This window comes from Nematostella vectensis, chromosome 5 (genome assembly GCF_932526225.1).
Source record: "Nematostella vectensis chromosome 5, jaNemVect1.1, whole genome shotgun sequence".
Lineage (NCBI taxonomy): Eukaryota > Metazoa > Cnidaria > Anthozoa > Actiniaria > Edwardsiidae > Nematostella > Nematostella vectensis.
In genome coordinates this window covers 10,090,403-10,110,392 of record NC_064038.1, presented here as the reverse complement: position 1 = coordinate 10,110,392, position 19,990 = coordinate 10,090,403, and the positions used below count along the sequence as shown (strand labels likewise).

The 19,990-nt window shown below is 45.2% G+C and overlaps 2 protein-coding genes and 1 long non-coding RNA gene across 7 annotated transcripts; 1 reads left to right on the top strand and 2 right to left on the bottom strand.

Annotated features, from left to right (window-relative positions):
• The first annotated feature begins 2,270 nt into the window (after positions 1 to 2,270).
• Positions 2,271 to 8,843, top strand: LOC5505626 (acyl-CoA dehydrogenase family member 10). 4 transcript variants are annotated; one of them, XM_032373975.2, is made up of 10 exons: positions 2,271 to 2,444; positions 3,809 to 3,909; positions 4,270 to 4,370; positions 4,466 to 4,512; positions 5,087 to 5,155; positions 5,467 to 5,648; positions 6,730 to 6,880; positions 7,019 to 7,125; positions 7,705 to 7,878; positions 8,563 to 8,843. In XM_032373975.2, the coding sequence occupies exons 1-10, from the start codon at positions 2,422 to 2,424 to the stop codon at positions 8,658 to 8,660; spliced, it is 1,053 nt and encodes a 350-aa protein (XP_032229866.2). In that variant the 5' UTR covers positions 2,271 to 2,421; the 3' UTR covers positions 8,661 to 8,843. The 4 variants fall into 4 exon arrangements, with proteins under 4 accessions (XP_032229866.2, XP_032229867.2, XP_048583660.1 ...); XM_032373976.2 differs by lacking the exon at positions 5,087 to 5,155; XM_048727703.1 differs by lacking the exon at positions 3,809 to 3,909 and having other exon boundaries at positions 2,286 to 2,444.
• LOC125563041 lies at positions 6,347 to 7,076 on the bottom strand. The gene is made up of 2 exons (XR_007308068.1): positions 6,997 to 7,076; positions 6,347 to 6,451 (listed from the first exon to the last, which is right to left on the bottom strand). It is a non-coding gene; the product is annotated as an uncharacterized LOC125563041 (long non-coding RNA).
• A 198-nt stretch (positions 8,844 to 9,041) lies between the features above and the next one.
• Positions 9,042 to 19,514, bottom strand: LOC5505638 (coadhesin). 2 transcript variants are annotated; one of them, XM_032373970.2, is made up of 10 exons: positions 19,058 to 19,514; positions 18,484 to 18,657; positions 17,700 to 17,870; positions 17,435 to 17,605; positions 16,758 to 16,925; positions 16,356 to 16,526; positions 13,213 to 13,482; positions 12,082 to 12,153; positions 10,025 to 10,197; positions 9,042 to 9,375 (listed from the first exon to the last, which is right to left on the bottom strand). In XM_032373970.2, the coding sequence occupies exons 1-9, from the start codon at positions 19,398 to 19,400 to the stop codon at positions 10,034 to 10,036; spliced, it is 1,704 nt and encodes a 567-aa protein (XP_032229861.1). In that variant the 5' UTR covers positions 19,401 to 19,514; the 3' UTR covers positions 9,042 to 9,375; positions 10,025 to 10,033. The 2 variants fall into 2 exon arrangements, with proteins under 2 accessions (XP_032229861.1, XP_001626413.2); XM_001626363.3 differs by lacking the exons at positions 10,025 to 10,197; positions 12,082 to 12,153 and having other exon boundaries at positions 19,058 to 19,510.
• Between the last annotated feature and the right edge of the window lie 476 nt (positions 19,515 to 19,990).

Genomic DNA, 19,990 nt, shown 5'->3' with positions numbered 1-19,990 from the left:
TTTTGCTACAGAATTTATTATTTTTCTTCGCTGAGAGAAAATAAGATATTTACAAAGAAAAAACATGATATTTTAATTTTTTTATGAAAGGCTGATCTTACCATTAAAATTTCGTCAATAATCGTAGAATGAATTGCAGTACGGACTACAGACGGCTTTGAATTAAGAAATCCACATTCAAATACGTTTTGCAAAAAAAATAATATTTTTCAAGAATCTGTCTATAAATAAATTAAAGAGTTATATTTTCGTCGTGTCATTGGGCATTTCTTGATTGATAAGGTGATAAATTCATCGAGAAAAAATATATGAAAAATTGGACTTCACACAAAGGTCACGTGAAATTTGTTGCACTTAAATATGTATTTTTTTTTTCTAAGATTGGATTTTCTGATAAAATATTATCATTTTACTTTAAGGGCAGAACGGGATAAAGAGTGTTATTTACTCCAATTGATACCTTTTGTAGTTAACATAGACCTTATGTAGTAAACATATACTACATATGGACCTCACACACACACTGGAGTTTAAATCCCCTGTTTCAAGAAGCTGATGAAAAGCGGCGAGGGAGATTAAAAGGAACGCCGTTTGTTTACTTCTACGGCCATGTATAGCTTGGCTCGCATCTATAAATTATGTCCTTTATTGACCTTTGAAGAGAGAGCATGGGACTTGGGGTCCATCATGCGACTATGAAAAGTAAACAACAACTAAACCTACCTTTTTTATTATTAAAATTTCAACTAACCAAAGACATGGGAATCATAACAAGTGACCCGTAGCCCGGTTGGAATTGTTTCTAGGGATAAATCTTCACGAGGAATGAGGGTGTGTGGACTTTATCTTCAGTGTTTACTCGCTTTTTGGAGCTCGTCCAGCGGCTATCTGCGGGACAATGCTGGCGACTCGAGGTGGTAACCCGCCACGCCCAGGTAGGTAAGGCACGCGACCTTGCTAAATAAACATTAAATCAAATCTAAATAACTGTAGGAAATTCAAAGCTGAAATTATTGAGTAAATATGATACTGAGTATATGGAGGAAATGTGAAAGGACTAAGGGCAGAGGAAAAGATTTAACTTTTATGTCACGTTTGCAGGGCGCGAGGCCACAAAAAGCCTATCCCCTGAAGAATCACGAGATTCCCATGAGAACTGATCGCCGGCTCGAGTTTCAGTGAAACAAATATATTTGTTTTCTTGTGCGTTTGACCACGTGGTTCAGTGGAAAAAACTTTGACGACGATACCAAAAATATTTTTTACGAGAAAATCAAAGGTGGCGATTAATCGAAGAAACAGAAAAAGGTGCTTGTTGTACCTTGAAACTTTGTAAACATTTTTAGCGCCCCCACATACTACCAAATGTGTGTGTTTTTTAACGCCCCTGTCTCCGAGTTTTTTTTTTTTTTTTTTCGTTTAAATGAGCTTCCGTACGCGCGAGGACGCCACATCGTGGGAGGACTCACTCAACTACACCAGTTTCCCTGTTCCGGAACAGAAGTACTTCTGTTCATAAAGTGTTGTTCTCCTTATAGTCTTTTTCATTCTCTGCTAAGCCATATCCTCGCCAGGAAAATAATTATAGTGTAGACATTGCATCATTTCTCCTAAATAAAATTTAAGTAAATTATTATGTGATGTCATGTACCTAGTATCTTTGAAAACTTGTGTCGCCGACTGCAAAGCGAGTATCCAATAACCATATTGAAATTGCCCTTCCACGAGAAAAATCCCTTTGGGGGTTTGAAATAGTTACCGAACCAAGGAACAACCCTGCTTTTTGGGTTCGGACAAATTACCAAGTTGCAAATGTAAAATAAACCAAACCTGAAAGTTCTATTATCTGAGTATACGAATTATTTCGTAAATAATTTTAGAAATGTCGAGAAATCTGTTAGTAAGCTTGTTATTATTTTTTCTAGAAAGTTCGAGAGTGTTCGATCACTTGATAAATTCGTTTGTTTTTATTTTATTTATTTGTTAAATTTCTGTGTTGGAAAAATACCTCACATGCATCTTTTTGCTTATATGTTTTCTTCTTCTGTTCTTTGAATTTGCTAGTTTTGTATAATTTCCGCTCGTTGCTGTCTGTGTCCGATTGACAAATGGTGATAACTTTAGCGCACCACTAGACAAGCCATGTATTCCTTTTTTGGTTATCTTTGTTTTTATCCCCGAAACTTGAATTGCTTCCGGTGTCGAAATGAAGTACCTTGTTTTCCTTCCCCAATATGGAAGCGATACGCTCCATGACGTCGTGTGCTATATTTAGATTTCCATCTGGTCACGCAACACAAACTCGTGCTATGCTATAGTGATAGTAGTTCTTCAGTATTTTATTGTTTTTAACAAAATAGTTAAATTTACTATGAGCTAGATAAATAATGTGCGAGTGGGATAGAAGTTTGCAAGGATAGTATGACTGCTACTGCAACGGAAATGTGAGTTATTTGCATCGATTGACACCGTTTTGTTGACCGCCATGTTGTTTGAGAAAATTAGGATTCATCCTTGATCGATGCAAAAGTTTACAGATATTTCTTGCTATCACCGGTATTCCACTTTTTAATGCATGCTTCAGAAAACCAGGAAACTTTTTTTACTCCTCTATCTTCTTTTTAATAATTGTAATTTTCGTTGGTGCAGTAGTGAATGGCAGGGGAGGGGTAAGGAAAGAAAAAGGGGGTGGTGGTAAGGTTCTTGAATGTCCAATGATTATGTAGTCTTACAAAAAAAGTAATTGCATAGCTGTCAACTTTACCTGCATCAGGCAGGTGTCACAAGATTTTGGGCCTCATGACAAGCCTAATTTTTGTGAGAATTTTCATACATTCTTTGTATCCACCCACATTGGCTTTCTTGTTTTTTTTTCTTCACATATTTGGGGCCCGGTTGCACTAGCAAGATGTTCAGGACATCTCTGTTTAGATAAGCTCAAAAACTGACAGATATCCGTGACATGTTACAAAGCCAAGTACAACCTATGTTTTAACACAACGCGACAAATTTGCCAGTCGGGACAAAACATCAAAGGGGCCGATGTCCTGCCCTGGGGCAGGATATCTATCTGATGTCAGAACAACTTTTTTTTTTATTGTTATCGCGCAAAGAACGTCACTCACACAAAAAGTGTAAATGGTCTCAAATAGCAACCTTCGCTAATGTTTCGCTAGACTTTCGACCGTCACACACGTGTCGTCAAAGCTAAAGATGAATCCCTACCAAAATCCCTCCTTTCCAACAATCTAGCGGCGGGAGGAATGGTCAATTTAAGCCAAATATGTACGTCTTCGCCTTCGGTGCATAATATATAATTGCATTTGCAATTAACTAAGTAACAGCTATGCATCCCACTAACGCAGCACGATGTATATACACGTGTAGCATGTATAGGTACATCCAAAAGCAGCAGATTTCTTCTGTTCATGACTTAACATGCAGACATACAGCATGCAGAGTATTTGCTCTTCGAATCTCCCACGCGCGAAGGAAATGCAGATGAGTGACATACGATGTTATTTTTAGTGCTTGTAATCCGCGGATATTGCAACCAGTGCGACCGTAATTTAACAATGTCTGATAGTGCGTAGATGTCACGGGACAAACGTATCCTAAATGTCCCTGACATCTCCTGAACATCTTGCTAGTGCGACCAGGCCCTTACTGTATTACACCCAATTTCACAAGATTACTGTTGAAGTTGGATTGACAGCTATGTAATTGAGTAAAAAAAGATGGGCTTGTTTTGGTCTCTATGTTATTTATTTTCATTTATATGAACAAAAAATTTGATGATCTTTTCCAGCAACCCCAATCTTCCTGGGATAGAAGTTGAAGGAGAACATCAACTCCCTATTAAGAATGTTGTCAGATATTTACAGAAATTCCTAAACTTAAACCAAGAAGGTATTAAACAAAACAAAATGTGAATTACAATGCACTAATTTCTACCCTCTACTTAAGTGGAATGGGAGGGGAGGCATTGAGATAAGGGAAAATGTCTGGGAATCACTCAGAACACTTTGAACAGTTTAAAGGAAAAACCATGGAATGGCACACATCCCTGAAAAAAAAAAAAACAAAAAAAACAAACAAACGATAGACAAATCTAAACCTATTGTGCTTCCATTGATTTCCTTTCTTGTAATTTTCAAGCCAAATATCTGAAAAATTAGGGGGGGGGGCCTCGCTCAGCCCCCTTGATCCGACCCTGTTGTCCCTTCTGTTTATAAGCAATTCTTAAGCTTATATTTTTATCTGAAACAGGTCCACCACTCATTAGGAAGTTTGGATATGGTGTTAGTAATCCAACTTACTATATTGAGTATGGCGGCAAGAAAATGGTGTTACGCATGGAGCCAGCAAAGGTGTTTTTGATTTTTGATTTTTATTTAATTATTATTTCAGGGAGGGCAAGGGGGTTACACAGAGGGTTTACACAAAATATCTTGTATTTTTACAGAAATATCAGATCATTCCATTTTGCCATGGGATGAAGCATGAATACAGGTACCACACATATCAATCTTGTCTTTTGGAAAAACTGATGCCTATGTCTGCTATGGCTGGTAAATTGACTATGTGTCACAAGGTTTGGGGTGATAGTCTGTTGTATAAGGGGGGCCCTCAAGCGCACCTTTCTGTTGTCTGCCTCATCGGTTGGCGGGAGTAAAAGGACAGTGGCAGATCTAGCTTTTCGCTGCAGGGGGATACAATGACACATTGACAAAATGACACAGGGGAGAGGTCAACTTTCGTCGTTGCATTCAGCTTTCTGACTTTTACAGATTCTATTGATGAAATGAGAGAGTGTTTAGGTGGAAAAAAATTCCCAAGGAAGGAAATATTGTACCATATCATCCATGCTGGTACTCCTCTACTCCCTTGAGATGGTTTGGAACATGCCCCCACAAAGAGGAGTATGCTGTATTTTTTCCCTTAGCAACACAAGTGTGGTCTAAAACCCCCTAAACCTTCCCCTAGATCCACTACTGGGATAGGTCAATCTCTTCACTTGCCATGTCCTTGGGAGTATATGAAATAGCTTTCTAGCCTCTTTTTTAGCTCATTATTTTTTTCACAGTATCATGAAAGCCCTCAAACCAACAGGTATCCCAGTGCCAGATGTGTTAGCTCTCTGTGAAGATCCAAGGTGAAGATGTTGGGCACAACTCCCAGCTCCCAAAGCATCCCCATCCATTTTTTCTTTTAAAAGTATCAATATATAGTATCTGTCTTTGCGTCACCACTTGCACATAGGATATTGTGCAGATGTTTTGAATCACAGTCAATATCTGTTTATGCCATTTTTCCACCTAGTATGATGTTACATGGATTTCATCACACAATACTGTGAGGGTTTATGAGGAATGTGAGGGGTTTTTATCATCTGTTACCTACACCTCAACTTCCCCCCTCCTTGCTTATACATGCCAGAGCTGAAATAACATTTTTTTGCCGCAGCGTGCTTGGTTCATCATTTTACATCATGGAGTATGTTCATGGCCGTGTTATCACCCCTGATGCCTTGGCTGCTATGACTCCAGATGAGCGCAGAACCCACTATGATGCCCTCATCAGGATGCTTGTACAGCTGCATAGTATTGATGTTGAAAAATATGGGATCATTAGTTTAGATGAGAAAGGTATGATGCCCTCATCAGAATGCTTGTACAGCTGCATAGTGTTGATGTTGAAAAATATGGGATCATTAGATTAGATGAGAAAGGTATGATGCCCTCATCAGAATGCTTGTACAGCTGCATAGTATTGATGTTGAAAAATATGGGATCATTAGTTTAGATGAGAAAGGTATGATGCCCTCATCAGAATGCTTGTACAGCTGCATAGTATTGATGTTGAAAAATATGGGATCATTAGTTTAGATGAGAAAGGTATGATGCCCTTAACAGAATGCTTGTACAGTTGCATAGTATTGATGTTGAAAAATATGGGATCATTAGTTTAGATGAGAAAGGTATGATGCCCTCATCAGAATGCTTGTACAGCTGCATAGTATTGATGTTGAAAAATATGGGATAATTAGTTTAGATGAGAAAGGTAAGTGAAATGATTGGTGACACATCTGTCAGAAATTGCCAGAACTAGCTTGAAATAACATTTCTAACCATGTCCTTGTTGTGTGCACTTTTAAACCCTGGGCAAACATCCCAACCCTAGACTCAAGCTTAATTTAAAAGTAAGTTAACTTAACATCCTAACATCCTAGTGCCCTGTTGCACCTTTTGCAACTCCATGGGTGGTGGGGTGATGGGTTCTGGTGTGGTGTGGAAGCCCCTACTGGAAAGTCCAGGTCCTGGCTTGAACTCTTATTATCTCCTTATCTGTTTTTACCCTTCATCCAATTTCTTTTCCTTCTCCAGACAGATCCACATAGTATTTAAACTTGTTTTTTCTGTTCTGCCTCAGTACACAGAGCCGCAGCAGGCTACGTAAGATTGGGGAGCACAATAAAGAAACATTTCGAAACATTAAAAAAATATTCTTTATAATTCCTTATAATTTTTTTGAAAATATTGGGGGGCACATAGTGCCTCACCCCCCTGCTGTACAAAACAAAGCAAATAACATAGTACCCTTCAGTGGTAGATTCAGGGGTTATTGGGGGCGACTGAATCTCTGAATTAATCACTATGAAATAAACTAAGGTAGCAAGGATTTATGGGAAGTTCCATTATCTCCAGCTTCAATTTCATCTCTTTAAAGGGCACTTCTACAAGCGAAACATTGAGAAATATGCCAAGTTGTATTATGATAACAAAACTGATGAGATTCCTGAGCTGGAGCTAGTAATATCATGGCTACGAGAGAATATCCCAAATAAAGAGACAACAGTTATAGTGCACGGCGATTACAGGTACGCTAAGCTGGGTGGGGTGGGTGGGGTGTGGGATCCTGTTGGGGGCAGGGGTGGGGGGGTTGATCTTTTCTGGAATCGCACAAGGGTCTAAACGTGGTACAGCATAACCTTACTTCTTGTCTTTGTCCACCGCAGGCTTGATAATGCGATTTTCCACGAGAGTAGGCCGGAAATCCTCGCCCTTTTAGATTGGGAAAGATGGGGCATCGCTGATCGCGGTGAAGAGCTCACCTATACTGGAAGTGAGTGCTTCAAATTATATTTTAAACCATGCATTTAAAAAACAACCGGCCCCGCCATTGTCATTTATTATTAAATCATTAACATCATCATTCTCGTCTTCATCTTTTTTTAACCAGTGATTATCAGTGTCAGTGCAGGGGGTGCGGACACCCCCCCCCCCCCCCCCCACACACACACACACAAAACGGCTGAAGGTCCACACTTTCGGTTCCCAATGGACGTGCTTGTAGACAAAACTATGAAGTATAAGCTCTGATATGTAGCCAAATCCGACAATAAACGTCCCGTGAAGATACTGCAAAGGCGTAAAAATCCCTTTTTGTTCTGTCGGGGGTGGTCAGATTTTTTTTGGATTTCGCACCCCCCAAGAAGAATCCTGGGTACGGGCCTGATTATAATTATCATCATCATTTTCATCGTCGTCATAATCATCATCACAATCGTCATTGTCATCACCTCGGATAATTTTTTTTATCATTTTTACCCTCCATTAACCATTACCACCACCATCAAGATAGTCATACACACCACTGTCACCGAAAGATCGATTATCCCGTCGTCTTTCTTGTCCATTGCAGTAATCGTAGGCTTCCAAGGCTCACTAGATGGAGTACCTACTGTCCCTGAATTCAAACACGCGTATTACAAAGAGGCAGGTGTCCAACCAATCAGCGACTGGAGATTTTACGACGCAGCCACGATGTTCCGCCTGGCCGCCTCCTTTCAGTACACAAAGGCAAAGAAGATTAAAGGTAATATGAAGCCAAAAGGTAATGCGGTATCCAGCCTCGGGGAAATCTAGGGCGTAGAGCGAGAGGGCGGGTTCGAAGCAGGAACGAGGCGCGAAAAAATGTGTGTGGGGGGGAGGGGGGGGAGGGGGGTTTGCTAAATTGGCGAGAAAATAAAGAAAGGAAGAGGGTTGTTTTTCTTTTGCGCCTTGTTTCCACGACGCCCTCGTCTCATGAGTTTGGTAAATCTTTATGATTATATACCCCTGTTTCCCCTATATGTCGCATATACACAGGGTGATCCAAATTAAAAACTGCTGTGACTTGTTTTGACCCATTAAGCGCTCAATTCGCAAAAAAATGTAACACATGACATACAGTGCGAGTAATATAGTGACATCACTTCATAGTTGTCGGCAGGGACGTAGCTAGCACATGAGTTGTCGAGATGATTCCCCTCTTTTACGTAACACTGAACATATGGAACAAAAATTGGCATATATAGTACCTCCGTACCAAAAACACCATAGCTGATCCGATTGCTCAGTGGTACAGGCTTCGATTTTAAAGCAAACGCCGAACCAGGGTTTAAACCCAGGTCAGGTCAACTAGCGATTGTAAAAATTTGGTTCCCTTACATTGGGAACTTTGAACCTCTCGTTTTCTCAAAAAACGAATTTTGCGTAGACTGTGTATTTCTGTTCTCAGAAAACCTCCCAGACGAGCATCCGGGAATTTTCATGGCGACAATGGTAGATTCTGTAGCTAAAGGAGCCTGGGCCGCGGCCACTCGTGAAAGTCCGTGACCTGGTAGCGAGCGTCTACAGGCACAAGTCACAGGTCACGATACCACTCTAATGCGCTACGATCCCATGTCACCTTTCGTGCAAAACTCAAAGGCACACGAAGACCTGTTTCCGGATCATTTATTATTTCTGGGCTGTCATATCCAGAATATATTGGGTATGATTAATAAATTTGAGGTCATACCCGTATTTTTATTATTGCGCACTTCTCCCTTCCCCTTCCCCGCTTTGAATTGGCTCGGTGGAAATGTTGTATATTGGTTTATGCTATTCTACAAAGCAATGCCTTTCATCGGTGTATAGTTTTATTGAAGTAAGTTAAGTCAAAATGCAAGAGAAAAAAATGCTTCCGTGATATATATAAACTAAAATAACCTGAGGTTTGATGGATGTTCTGTTTATTACTATATCAAAGCCATTATTTTTTATTTCATCCCTAAATCTAGCATGTGATCACATACACTGTTGACATCACTACACAAACACCACTATAAACTTCTTATGTAATGCTTCTAGGTTCCTTGTTTATAATCAATTTTCTAAAGCATAAAGATAAAACTTACACTTACGTAAAACCCTCTTACTGTGAATTTTTCTTCTAAGTACGGAATGAGCTTCTTTTCGGTTCCTAATTCCAAAATCAATTTTCTAAATCACATGCTGGATTTTCTTCTGCTTTGGTATGAGCCTCTCCGGCTTGGTTACAGTCGTTTTCCTGGAGAGAGAAAAAGGGGGAATTGGATATGATTCCAAAAGCCTCAATTCTTGTACTTTCACATTTCACATATTGTTATACATCCCAACGCACGCACGATTCACAAACGAGTCTCGCACGAATCACTCGTTAATTCCAACACACGCACGATTCACAAACGAGTCCCACACGAATCAATCGTCCAATACTGACACACACAGAATTCACAAACGAGTCTCGCACGAATCACTCGTCCAATTCCGACACACGCACGATTCGCAAACGAGTCCCGCACGAACCGCTCGTCTGATACCGACACACGTACGATTCACTCGTCCCAAACGACCCCCCCCCCCCCCCCCCGCGCGCGCGCGATAAACAGTCTTTGCGTATGATTTAAGAACGAAATCGGCTTATCGAATGGAATCCTTATTTACAGACGAAATCCTCTCTGACGTGGCTTCCTTTTCTCTCAAACCTGCTTTATGTATATGTACCCTTACCCCTCCACCTTACACATCCAACCACTCACCAACACATTTATGTTTTGTGGCATTATAACAGTCGTTACACATTCCGGACACAGAGTCTTTAGTCGGCTGCTTTTATCGTTTAGCCATCAATCCTCGAACCTCGAACCCTTGAACCTAATTGTTACTCCTGTTGTCACCTTTTCATCCTAAGGCCCAGGGCATTTGTCGCAGTTGCATTGACGGGATTCCTGTGTGATGTCTGTACATACGGGACATTTACAGAATCGCACTCTGAATTGTTTGCCACAACCACAGCCTGCTGAGCAGCCGCTCCACTCACTCCACGCGGAATAGCACGCCGCGGGAGACCCTACAAACCGGTTTATCCTGATAAGTACGCAAGTTATACTTGTTGGTAACCTGTTAGTTGATTAGGTTTAATCTATCATCTGAAAGATCTGAGTAAGGTACCTCAGGCCTGTGTCCTCAGAGTGTATAAGTACAGTCAAACGATGACACCACAGTGGTTCCATGTGTCTGAAAGTACTGTCACTGAGAATGGTATCACAGCGCCACTGTCCTCACTGGTTCTCTATGTGTGATCAGTCTGTAAGTAGTTACTGAGAATGGTACCACAGGGCCAGTGTCCTCAGCGGTTCTACGTATTGTTCTGTAAGTACTTTCACTGAGGATGGTACCACAGGGCCAGTGTCCTCAGTGATTCTATGTGTGTCAGTCTGTAAGTACTGTAACTGAGACACAGGGCCAGCGTCCTCAGTGGTTCTATGTGTGTTAGTCTGTAAGTACTGTCACTGAGGATGGTACCAGAGGGCCAGCATCCTTAATGATTCTATGTGTGTTGGTCTGTAAGTACTGTCACTGAGAATGGTACCACAGGGCCAGTGTCCTCAGTGGTTCTATGTGTGTTGGTCTGTAAGTAACTGTCACTGTCACTGAGAATGGTACCACAGGGCCAGCGTCCTCAGTGGTTCTATGTGTCTTAGTCTGTAAGTACTGTCACTGTGAATGGTACCACAGGGCCAGCGTCCTCAGTGGTTCTATGTGTCTTAGTCTGTAAGTACTGTCACTGAGAATGGTACCACAGGGCCAGTGTCCTCAGTGGTTCTATGTGTGTTGGTCTGTAAGTAACTGTCACTGTCACTGAGAATGGTACCACAGGGCCAGCGTCCTAAGTGGTTCTATGTGTGTTGGTCTGTAAGTACTGTACTGTCACTGAGAATGGTACCACAGGGCCAGCGTCCTCAGTGGTTCTATGTGTGTTGGTCTGTAAGTATTGTCACTGAGAATGGTACCACAGGGCCAGCGTCCTCAGTGGTTCTACGTATTGTTCTGTAAGTACTTTCACTGAGGATGGTACCACAGGGCCAGTGTCCTCAGTGATTCTATGTGTGTCAGTCTGTAAGTACTGTAACTGAGACACAGGGCCAGCGTCCTCAGTGGTTCTATGTGTGTTAGTCTGTAAGTACTGGCACTGAGAATGGTACCACAGGGCCAGCATCCTTAATGGTTCTATGTGTGTTGGTCTGTAAGTACTGTCACTGAGAATGGTACCACAGGGCCAGCGTCCTCAGTGGTTCTATGTGTGTTGGTCTGTAAGTACTGTACTGTCACTGAGAATGGTACCACAGGGCCAGCGTCCTCAGTGGTTCTATGTGTGTTGGTCTGTAAGTATTGTCACTGAGAATGGTACCACAGGCCAGCGTCCTCAGTGGTTCTATGTGTGTTGGTCTGTAAGTACTGTCACTGAGAATGGTACCACAGGGCCAGCGTCCTCAGTGGTTCTATGTGTGTTGGTCTGTAAGTACTGTCACTGTGAATGGTACCACAGGGCCAGTGTCCTCAGTGGTTCTATGTGTGTTGGTCTGTAAGTATTTTCACTGAGAATGGTACCACACGGCCGGCGTCCTCAGTGGTTCTATGTGTGTTAGTCTGTTAGTACTGTCACTGAGAATGGTACCACAGGGCCAGTGTCCTCAGTGGTTCTATGTGTGTTGGTCTGTAAGTATTTTCACTGAGAATGGTACCACACGGCCGGCGTCCTCAGTGGTTCTATGTGTGTTAGTCTGTTAGTACTGTCACTGAGAATGGTCTCACATGGCCAGTATCCTCAGTGGTTCTATGTGTGTTAGTCTGTAAGTACTTGTCACTTGAGATGGTACCATAGGGATAAGATTGTATCATCCGTAAGTTGAATGGTCACTTGCTACTTGGTGTTAGATTCTAACGTTCTAACCTGTACTGGGCTTGGGAGCAGGTGGTTTGGGGGCAGGCCCATGTGTTGGCAGAGGTGTCGTTACTTTATTCGCTAACCAACAAGAATTTAAGAGTTAGTATTACGTTATGTAGGGCATCCAAACATTATATCATGCATTGGATTAGTTTATCATTAGTTTATCAGTGTTATCAATATCTTTTTCAAATTTCGTTGTCTTCTTTTCTGTTACTTCCTTGAGACACCAGTCGATTTCCATGTACGAAAGAACTATTCTCCAGAGAGCAACAGCTGTCCTCTAATCGTTTCTCTTCTCTCTTGTGGTCTCGCGATCAACAACCCCAAGCAACTAAACAGTCATTTGTCACACACTCCATACTACCCCCCATAATTGATTACCTATATCCTTTTTAATAGATCTAAAAGAACGACAAACAGGCGAAAAAAAGAAATGTGGAACATACCCTGAAAGTGTACCCTGTGAATCCTTTTTTTCTCGCCTCGAAAAAACCGTTTCTCCCTTCTCTTCTCCCCTCACTCCTCCTCCCCCACCCCACCCCACCCCCTTCTTTTCTCCCCTCACCCTCCTTCCCCATCCAACCCCCCTTCTTTTCTCCCCTCACCCCTCCTCTCCCACCCGACCCCCCTTCTCTTCTCCCCTCACCCCTCCTCTCCCACCCAACCCCCCTTCTTTTCTCCCCTCACCCCTCCTTCCCTACCCAACCCCCCTTCTTTTCTCCCCTCACCCCTCCTTCCCCACCCGACCCCCCCTTCTTTTCTCCCCTCACCCCTCCTTCCCCACCCAACCCCCCTTCTTTTCTCCCCTCACCCCTCCTCTCCCACCCGACCCCCCTTCTTTTCTCCCCTCCTCCCCCAACCCCCCTTTTTTTTATTCTTGCAAGATTTATGTGATGTACGATATAATTTTATCTGACCTGGGTAAGTACTAATACACTTGACTACCCATGTGGATTTATGCTTCTGTTTTCGTTGTTTTATTTGCGTAAATCTACCGCTCTGCCCATACCATATATGAAATGTCCAATAACCAGATCCAAGAAGAGCCCCCCCCCCCAAAAAAAAAATCATATATACGCGACATTTTTTAATCAGATAACCTTACTTGGCCCGTATCCCCCTCCCTTTACTTACAGTTAAAACAATAGACGTCGTTGGCCCAACCCCCACCGAGGCCGTTCTTGCAGTTTTGGCTGTATCCGTACTTGTTGTACGACTCTGCGGCATCACGGCTAGTCCAGCACTCTCCATCGTTCTGAAGGCCAAAGCATTCGTACGCAGCGTTGCTATTGCGCACCGCTAGTGCACAAGCTTTGATAGGGTCCTGTGCGCCTTTGCGGAGTATGAGCTCTCCCATGGTTCTTTGCGAGCGGTCGGTGAAGCATCCCTTGTGTTCGTAATTGACTGAAAATATTAAAACCATACTGAATTGAAAGTGAAAGATCCATCTCCCAATTCCTCGCCGGGAGCTTCCATTCCTGGGAGTGTTCAAAGTGTGATGAGGGAGGAGCCTTCCATGAGTGTGACGGGGAAGGGCCCTACATGAGAGTGATGGGAGAGGAGCCCTTCCATGAGTGTGATGGGGGGAGGAGCCTTCCATGAGTTTGAGGGGGAGGGGCCCTCCATGAGTGTGATGGGAGAGGAGCCTTTTCATGAGTGTGATGGGGGAGGGCCCTCCATAAGTGTGATGGGGGGGCCCTCCATGAGTTTGATGGGGGAGGGGCCCTCCATGAGTGTGATGGGGGAGGGGCCCTCCATGAGTGTGAAGGGGGAGGGGCCCTCCATGAGTGTGATGGGGGAGGGGCCCTCCATGGGTGTGATGGGGGGGCCCTCCATGAGAGTGACGGGGAGGGGCCCTACATGAGAGTGATGGGGGGAGGGGCTTCCATGAGTGTGATGGGGGAGGGGCCCTCCATGAGTGTGATGGGGGAGGAGCCCTCCATGAGTGTGATGGGGGAGGGCCCTCCATGAGTGTGATGGGGGAGGGGCCCTCCATGAGTGTGATGGGGGAGGGGCCCTCCATGAGTGTGATGGGGGGAGGGCCCTCCATGAGTGTGATGGGGGAGGGGTCCTCCATGAGTGTGATGGGGGGGGGGGTGCCCTCCATGAGTGTGATGGGTGAGGAGCCCTCCATGAGTGTGATGGGAGAGGAGCCCTTTCATGAGTGTGATGGGGGAGGGGCCCTCCATGAGTGTGATGGGGGAGGGGACCTCCATGAGTGTGATGGGGGAGGGCCCTCCATGATTGTGATGGGGGAGGGGCCCTCCATGAGTGTGATGGGGGAGGGCCCTACATGAGTGTGATGGGGGAGGAGCCCTCCATGAGTGTGATGGGGGAGGGGACCTCCATGAGTGTGATGGGGGAGGGCCCTCCATGATTGTGATGGGGGAGGGGCCCTCCATGAGTGTGATGGGGGAGGGGCCCTCCATGAGTGTGATGGGGGAGGGCCCTTCATGTGAGTGATGGGAGAGGAGCCCTCCATGAGTGTGATGGGTGAGGAGCCCTCCATGAGTGTGATGGGGGAGGAGCCCTCCATGAGTGTGATGGGGGAGGGCCCTCCATGAGTGTGATGGGGGAGGGGACCTCCATGGGTGTGATGGGGGAGGGCCCTCCATGATTGTGATGGGGGAGGGGCCCTCCATGAGTGTGATGGGGGAGGGGCCCTCCATGAGTGTGATGGAGGAGGGGACCTCCATGAGTGTGATGGGGGAGGGGACCTCCATGAGTGTGATGGGGGAGGGGCCCTCCATGAGTGTGATGGGGGAGGGGCCCTCCATGAGTGTGATGGGGGAGGGGACCTCCATGAGTGTGATGGGGGAGGGGCCCTTCATGAGTGTGATGGGGAAGGGCCCTCCATGAGTGTGACGGGGAGGGGCCCTACATGTGAGTGATGGGAGAGGAGCCCTCCATGAGTGTGATGGGGGAGGGGCCTTCCATGAGTGTGATGGGGGAGGAGCCTTCCATGAGTGTGATGGGGGAGGAGCCTTCCATGAGTGTGATGGGGAAGGGGCCTTCATGAGTGTGATGGGGGAGGGGCCTTCATGAGTGTGATGGGGAAGGGGCTTCCATGAGTGTGATGGGGGAGGGGCCTTCATGAGTGTGATGGGGGAGGGGCCTTCATGAGTGTGATGGGGGAGGGGCTTCCATAAGTGTGATGGGGGAGGGGTCCTCCATGAGTGTGATGGGGGAGGGGCTTCCATGAGTGTGATGGGGGAGGGCCCTCCATGATTGTGATGGGGGAGGGGCCCTCCATGAGTGTGATGGGGGAGGGGACCTCCATGAGTGTGATGGGGGAGGGGCCTTTATGAGTGTGATGGGGGAGGGCCCTCCATGATTGTGATGGGGGGAGGGCCCTCCATGAGTGTGATGGGGGAGGGGACCTCCATGAGTGTGATGGGGGAGGGGCCTTCATGAGTGTGATGGGGGAGGGGCCCTCCATGAGTGTGACGGGGAGGTGCCCTACATGTGAGTGATGGGAGAGGAGCCCTCCATGAGTGTGATGGGGGAGGAGCCTTCCATGAGTGTGATGGGGGGGGCCCTCCGTGAGTGTGATGGGTGAGGAGCCCTCCATGAGTGTGATTCCATGAGTGTGATGGGGGAGGGCCCTCCGTGAGTGTGATGGGGGGAGGGCCCTCCATGAGTGTGATGGGGGAGGGGACCTCCATGAGTGTGATGGGGGAGGGGCCTTCATGAGTGTGATGGGGGAGGGGCCCTCCATGAGTGTGACGGGGAGGGGCCCTACATGTGAGTGATGGGGGAGGAGCCTTCATGAGTGTGATGGGGGAGGAGCCTTCCATGAGTGTGATGGGGGAGGAGCCTTCCATGAGTGTGATGGGGGGGGCCCTCCGTGAGTGTGATGGGTGAGGAGCCCTCCATGAGTGTGATGGGGGAGGGGCCTTCCATGAGTGTGATGGGGGGGGCCCTCCATGAGTGTGATTCCATGAGTGTGATGGGGGAGGAGCCTTCCATGAGTGTGATGGGGGGGGGGCCCTCCATGAGTGTGATGGGGGAGGGGCCCTCCATGAGTGTGATGGGGGAGGAGTCTTCCATGAGTGTGATGGGGGAGGGGCCCTCCATGAGTGTGATGGGGGAGGGGCCCTCCATGAGTGTGATGGGGGAGGAGCTTTCCATGAGTGTGATGGGGTAGGGGCCCTCAATGAGTTTGATGGGAAGGGGCCTTCCATGAGTGTGATTGGGGAAGGCCCTCCTTGAGTGTCAGGGGGAGGGGGGTATATTTCTAGAATTACTTAATGACTGAGTTCTGGTTTCTTTCTTACTCGGGCAGTCGCGCACATGACAATCCACAGACTGGGAGCTGCTCCCTGGGCAGTCTAGGCCACCATACGCCGGTTTGGGGTTAGTACATGTACGTGTCCGGTGCTTATGTCCATGGCCACATGTCCGGGAACAAGGATGCTGATCCTCCCAAGCCGACCAGCCACCATTCACTTAAACAACAATTACAATAGAATACTGCTGTTAAAACCCCAGATATAAAATAACTCGAATTTTCAAGGAGAAACTTCTTATATAAAAGTACTTGAAGGGGGAGGCGGAATCAGTTCGTTAGTGGGAGATTCTATCTATTCAGAGTTAACTAAACCATTTCTGCCCCTAATGTATTCGTTATTCACCCCCCCCCCCCCCCCCCTTCCTGTCTAAGTAGATTATTAACCTACCAGGACAGTGTTTCTCAAAGCAGTCTTTGGTCTCTTTGTCCGGTCCTGGGCACTTGTGGTGGTAGTGGTAATAACCATTGTGGCATGTCCGTGTCCGATATGTTACCCCTTTACCGCATGTCTTGGAACATGCGTGCCACGCCCCCCAGCTGGACCAGCCTCCGTGAGCTGATAAAAAAAAAAACACAGAGACACATCAATTTAACAATGATGATTATAAATGTGGTCTTCGCTCATCGAAGAATCGCCCAGATTTTATCAGTTTGCATTGGAGACGAAATAAAATCTAGAGGGGCGCCCTGTGGCGACAAATAGAAGGTTTGTTTCTATAAATCATCGTTTCTATTTCCTTGCTGGTTTATGAAGGTTATGATAACAGTAACGTCATATTATAGAAAATGGTGTCCGTATAAACCCCCTTAGTTGAGTTGGCTGTTTAATAGAAGTGTAAAATTATGGGTTTGACTGGCCAAAATTTGCGGGTTAAACCATTTTAGATTAGCGGGTTTCTTACATTTGCGAGTAAAACCTTATTACATTTGCGGGTTTATTACAATTGCGGGTAAAACCTTATTACATTCGCGGGCGCTTCAACAGCAACATATTAACAACTTTAAAAGCAACAAGATGACAACAACAGAAAAACATGGACTGAACAATCAATGTAAAACACAAACCTGGACATGGGCGTGTGTTACACTTGCGTGACTCATTGCTGGACCCGTGACAGTAGCGACCGCCATAGGCCGGGCGGGGTCTGGTACAAGTCCTGTAGCGGTACTGGATTCCGCCGCCACAAGTCTTAGAACATTTGCGCCATCCACTCCAGCGAGCCCAACCTCCGTGCCCTAAGATTGAGTATTGATAAATTTTCTAATCATTCAAACTTTAAACGTAGTAATGATAGTCTGCGTCTTTTATCTGTCATTTTTCTTTACTTACGAGGGCAGTTTCGCACTTTGCACCGAGCAGTCTGCTTGCTAGGTCCACGACACGAGCGGCCACCGTTAGCCGGGCGTGGACTGGTACAGGTTCGGTATCTGCTCCTCACGCCGTACCCACAAGTCTTTGAGCACGCGTGCCAGGAGCACCACTTTGACCAGCCGCCATTCACTGTCAATAGAAGATTATAAGTGTTAGACCAGGGGTTGTTCGTACTAACGATGACAAGCAATAACGGTTTAAAATAAAGAAAGTCTTAGAGAGTGGTTTCTTCACAGATTAATAATCTGTGAAACACTAACTATTAATTGGTGTGTTACGTTACAGTTCGTGATATACAAAACAAAACAATAGAGAACAAAATATTTTACTAGTGTTACTATATATAAACGTGTAGTGTGCTACTAACGTTTTCACGGATTAATTTAAACCACTCTAATGAATGTAGATAAACAACAACTAACGAAACGTTAATGCACGAAATGCTAGTCAAACCCTTCAGCTTAGAATCGCACAATTGTGCTGACTTATATCTTTTCTGAATATTCCATTATGAAAGCACCCTCTCCCATCATGAAAATACTCGTGCTGAACCCCTTATTTCCGTGTCCTCGTTGGATTACTATTCGAATAAAAAGAGGCGGACAATTGGCATAAGTAAAATTCCAGAGGTCCGAAAAAGAGGCAGAATGGATAATGAAATGGAAACGTGGTTTAATATAACTGGGAACTGGAGAAAGGATTTTTGTTAAATTCATGTTAAAATACACTTCGTATCCCTCACCTCGACATGGGCGTGTGTTACACGTGCGTGACTGCTTGCTTGAACCGTGACAGTAGCGACCGCCATTGGCCGGGCGGGGGCTGGTGCAAGTCCTGTAGCGGTACTGGATGCCGCCACCACAGTTCTTATTACATCTGTGCCATCCACTCCAGCGGGCCCATCCTCCGTGAACAACTAACAAAAATAATACGCTTTTTTTTGCTTTGTTTACTGAATGTTTAATTAGGCCTAGATTAAACGGCGTGCCAAAGTCGCACGAAAGAAAAAATGTTCGGAATAACAAGGTTTTGAGGGGTTGTTTTTGTTTATTTTTGCTGAAATGCTCGCCAAGAACGGGCGTAGCCAGGAATGTGCAGACAAAGTGTTTGGGCGACAACCAATTCGAAAAAAAGTGTTTAAGAGTGTTCTCTCAGGTTTAAATTGTATTTTGATAAGTAAAAACTGCTGTAAAGTAATATCTTTATATCGATGTATAATACCTAGTCGTGGATCGCAACGTTTCGTCATTAAGTGCTACGGTTTGTCATTCTGCAATAAACTATTGTAAGAACCGCTAGTTACATCTGCAATGTACCTGGATTACAGCGCTTCGTCTGCCTCAGAGCTCCACAGGGGGACCCCCCACAGGCGGCATTCTTGATGATATTCCTGCTACGAGACTGTGTGCTATGGTAATGGCAGGAACCCCAGTGGCTCCAGTTGCTGGTCTGGCAGTTTACGCGGCTGCAGTAGCGCCTTCTTCTATGCTTGTGTCCCCACCAATGCGGGTCATTCTTGGGAGCATCAACTTCTTTCTCTTCTTGTGAAATCTCCTTTACTTCTTTCACTTCATTCTCCTTTCTATCTAGGCCTTCACTGACCTCTATCAACACTGCTAGCAACACGACCGCTAGTAAAAGCACAGTGCTTGCCCTCATGGTTAATACAGACGTGTTCCTGCAAGACCGCGCTGCAAGAAACACCTTGCTACAGCTACTGCAAGCACTAGACTCCTGAGCTATTTCTTTTGTTCTTGCAGACTATGAAAAGTGCCGAAGGAATGTAGCTTATGTCAATAAGTTAATTTTCATGTCCTTTAAAAATTGCGCGTATGATTCAATAGTGCAAATACCTTTGTGATTTTATTTGTCTTTTTCTGACGCAAAAGAACCGTACAGGGAATTTTAAGCCGTGATGGCTTTCACAGGGGCTTAGCGGGGATTGGTATATATTCCAAAAGAAAGAGACATACATTAGCACATACAGGGCTGGAAACCTCTGGAAACAGAGTTCTTCGAAGGGGGGAGGTGTACCCCTCTCCTCGGCCGCCAAAACTACGGTCTTTTCTTATTGAAGAATAGAAATGCTAGATTTTTTCGCATATGGTATCTATGTCTCCCCTCCTTCCTTCTCAGCAAATCCTAGGGCTGATACTAATCTATCTCAGACAGGCATACAGCATTGTAGTGTTGATTTCCCTATTTCAACAAAGCCCACGCAGAACAACTAGTCTCTCTAGTCTCTCTGA

Bases quoted from the DNA above. Each gene is read 5' to 3' on its own strand.
- LOC5505626 (XM_032373975.2), top strand. From the start codon at position 2,422: ATGACTGCTACTGCAACGGAAAT. The intron at 4,513-5,086 runs GTACCACACATA...TTTTTTTCACAG, and splicing joins GGGATGAAGCATGAATACAG to TATCATGAAAGCCCTCAAAC. The intron at 7,126-7,704 runs GTGAGTGCTTCA...TGTCCATTGCAG, and splicing joins AGAGCTCACCTATACTGGAA to TAATCGTAGGCTTCCAAGGC.
- LOC5505638 (XM_032373970.2), bottom strand. From the start codon at position 19,400: ATGAGGGCAAGCACTGTGCTTTTACTAGCGGTCGTGTTGCTAGCAGTG. The intron at 18,658-19,057 runs GTACATTGCAGA...TATTTTTGTTAG, and splicing joins GACGAAGCGCTGTAATCCAG to TTGTTCACGGAGGATGGGCC. The intron at 13,483-16,355 runs GTAAGAAAGAAA...TAATATTTTCAG, and splicing joins TCATGTGCGCGACTGCCCGA to TCAATTACGAACACAAGGGA.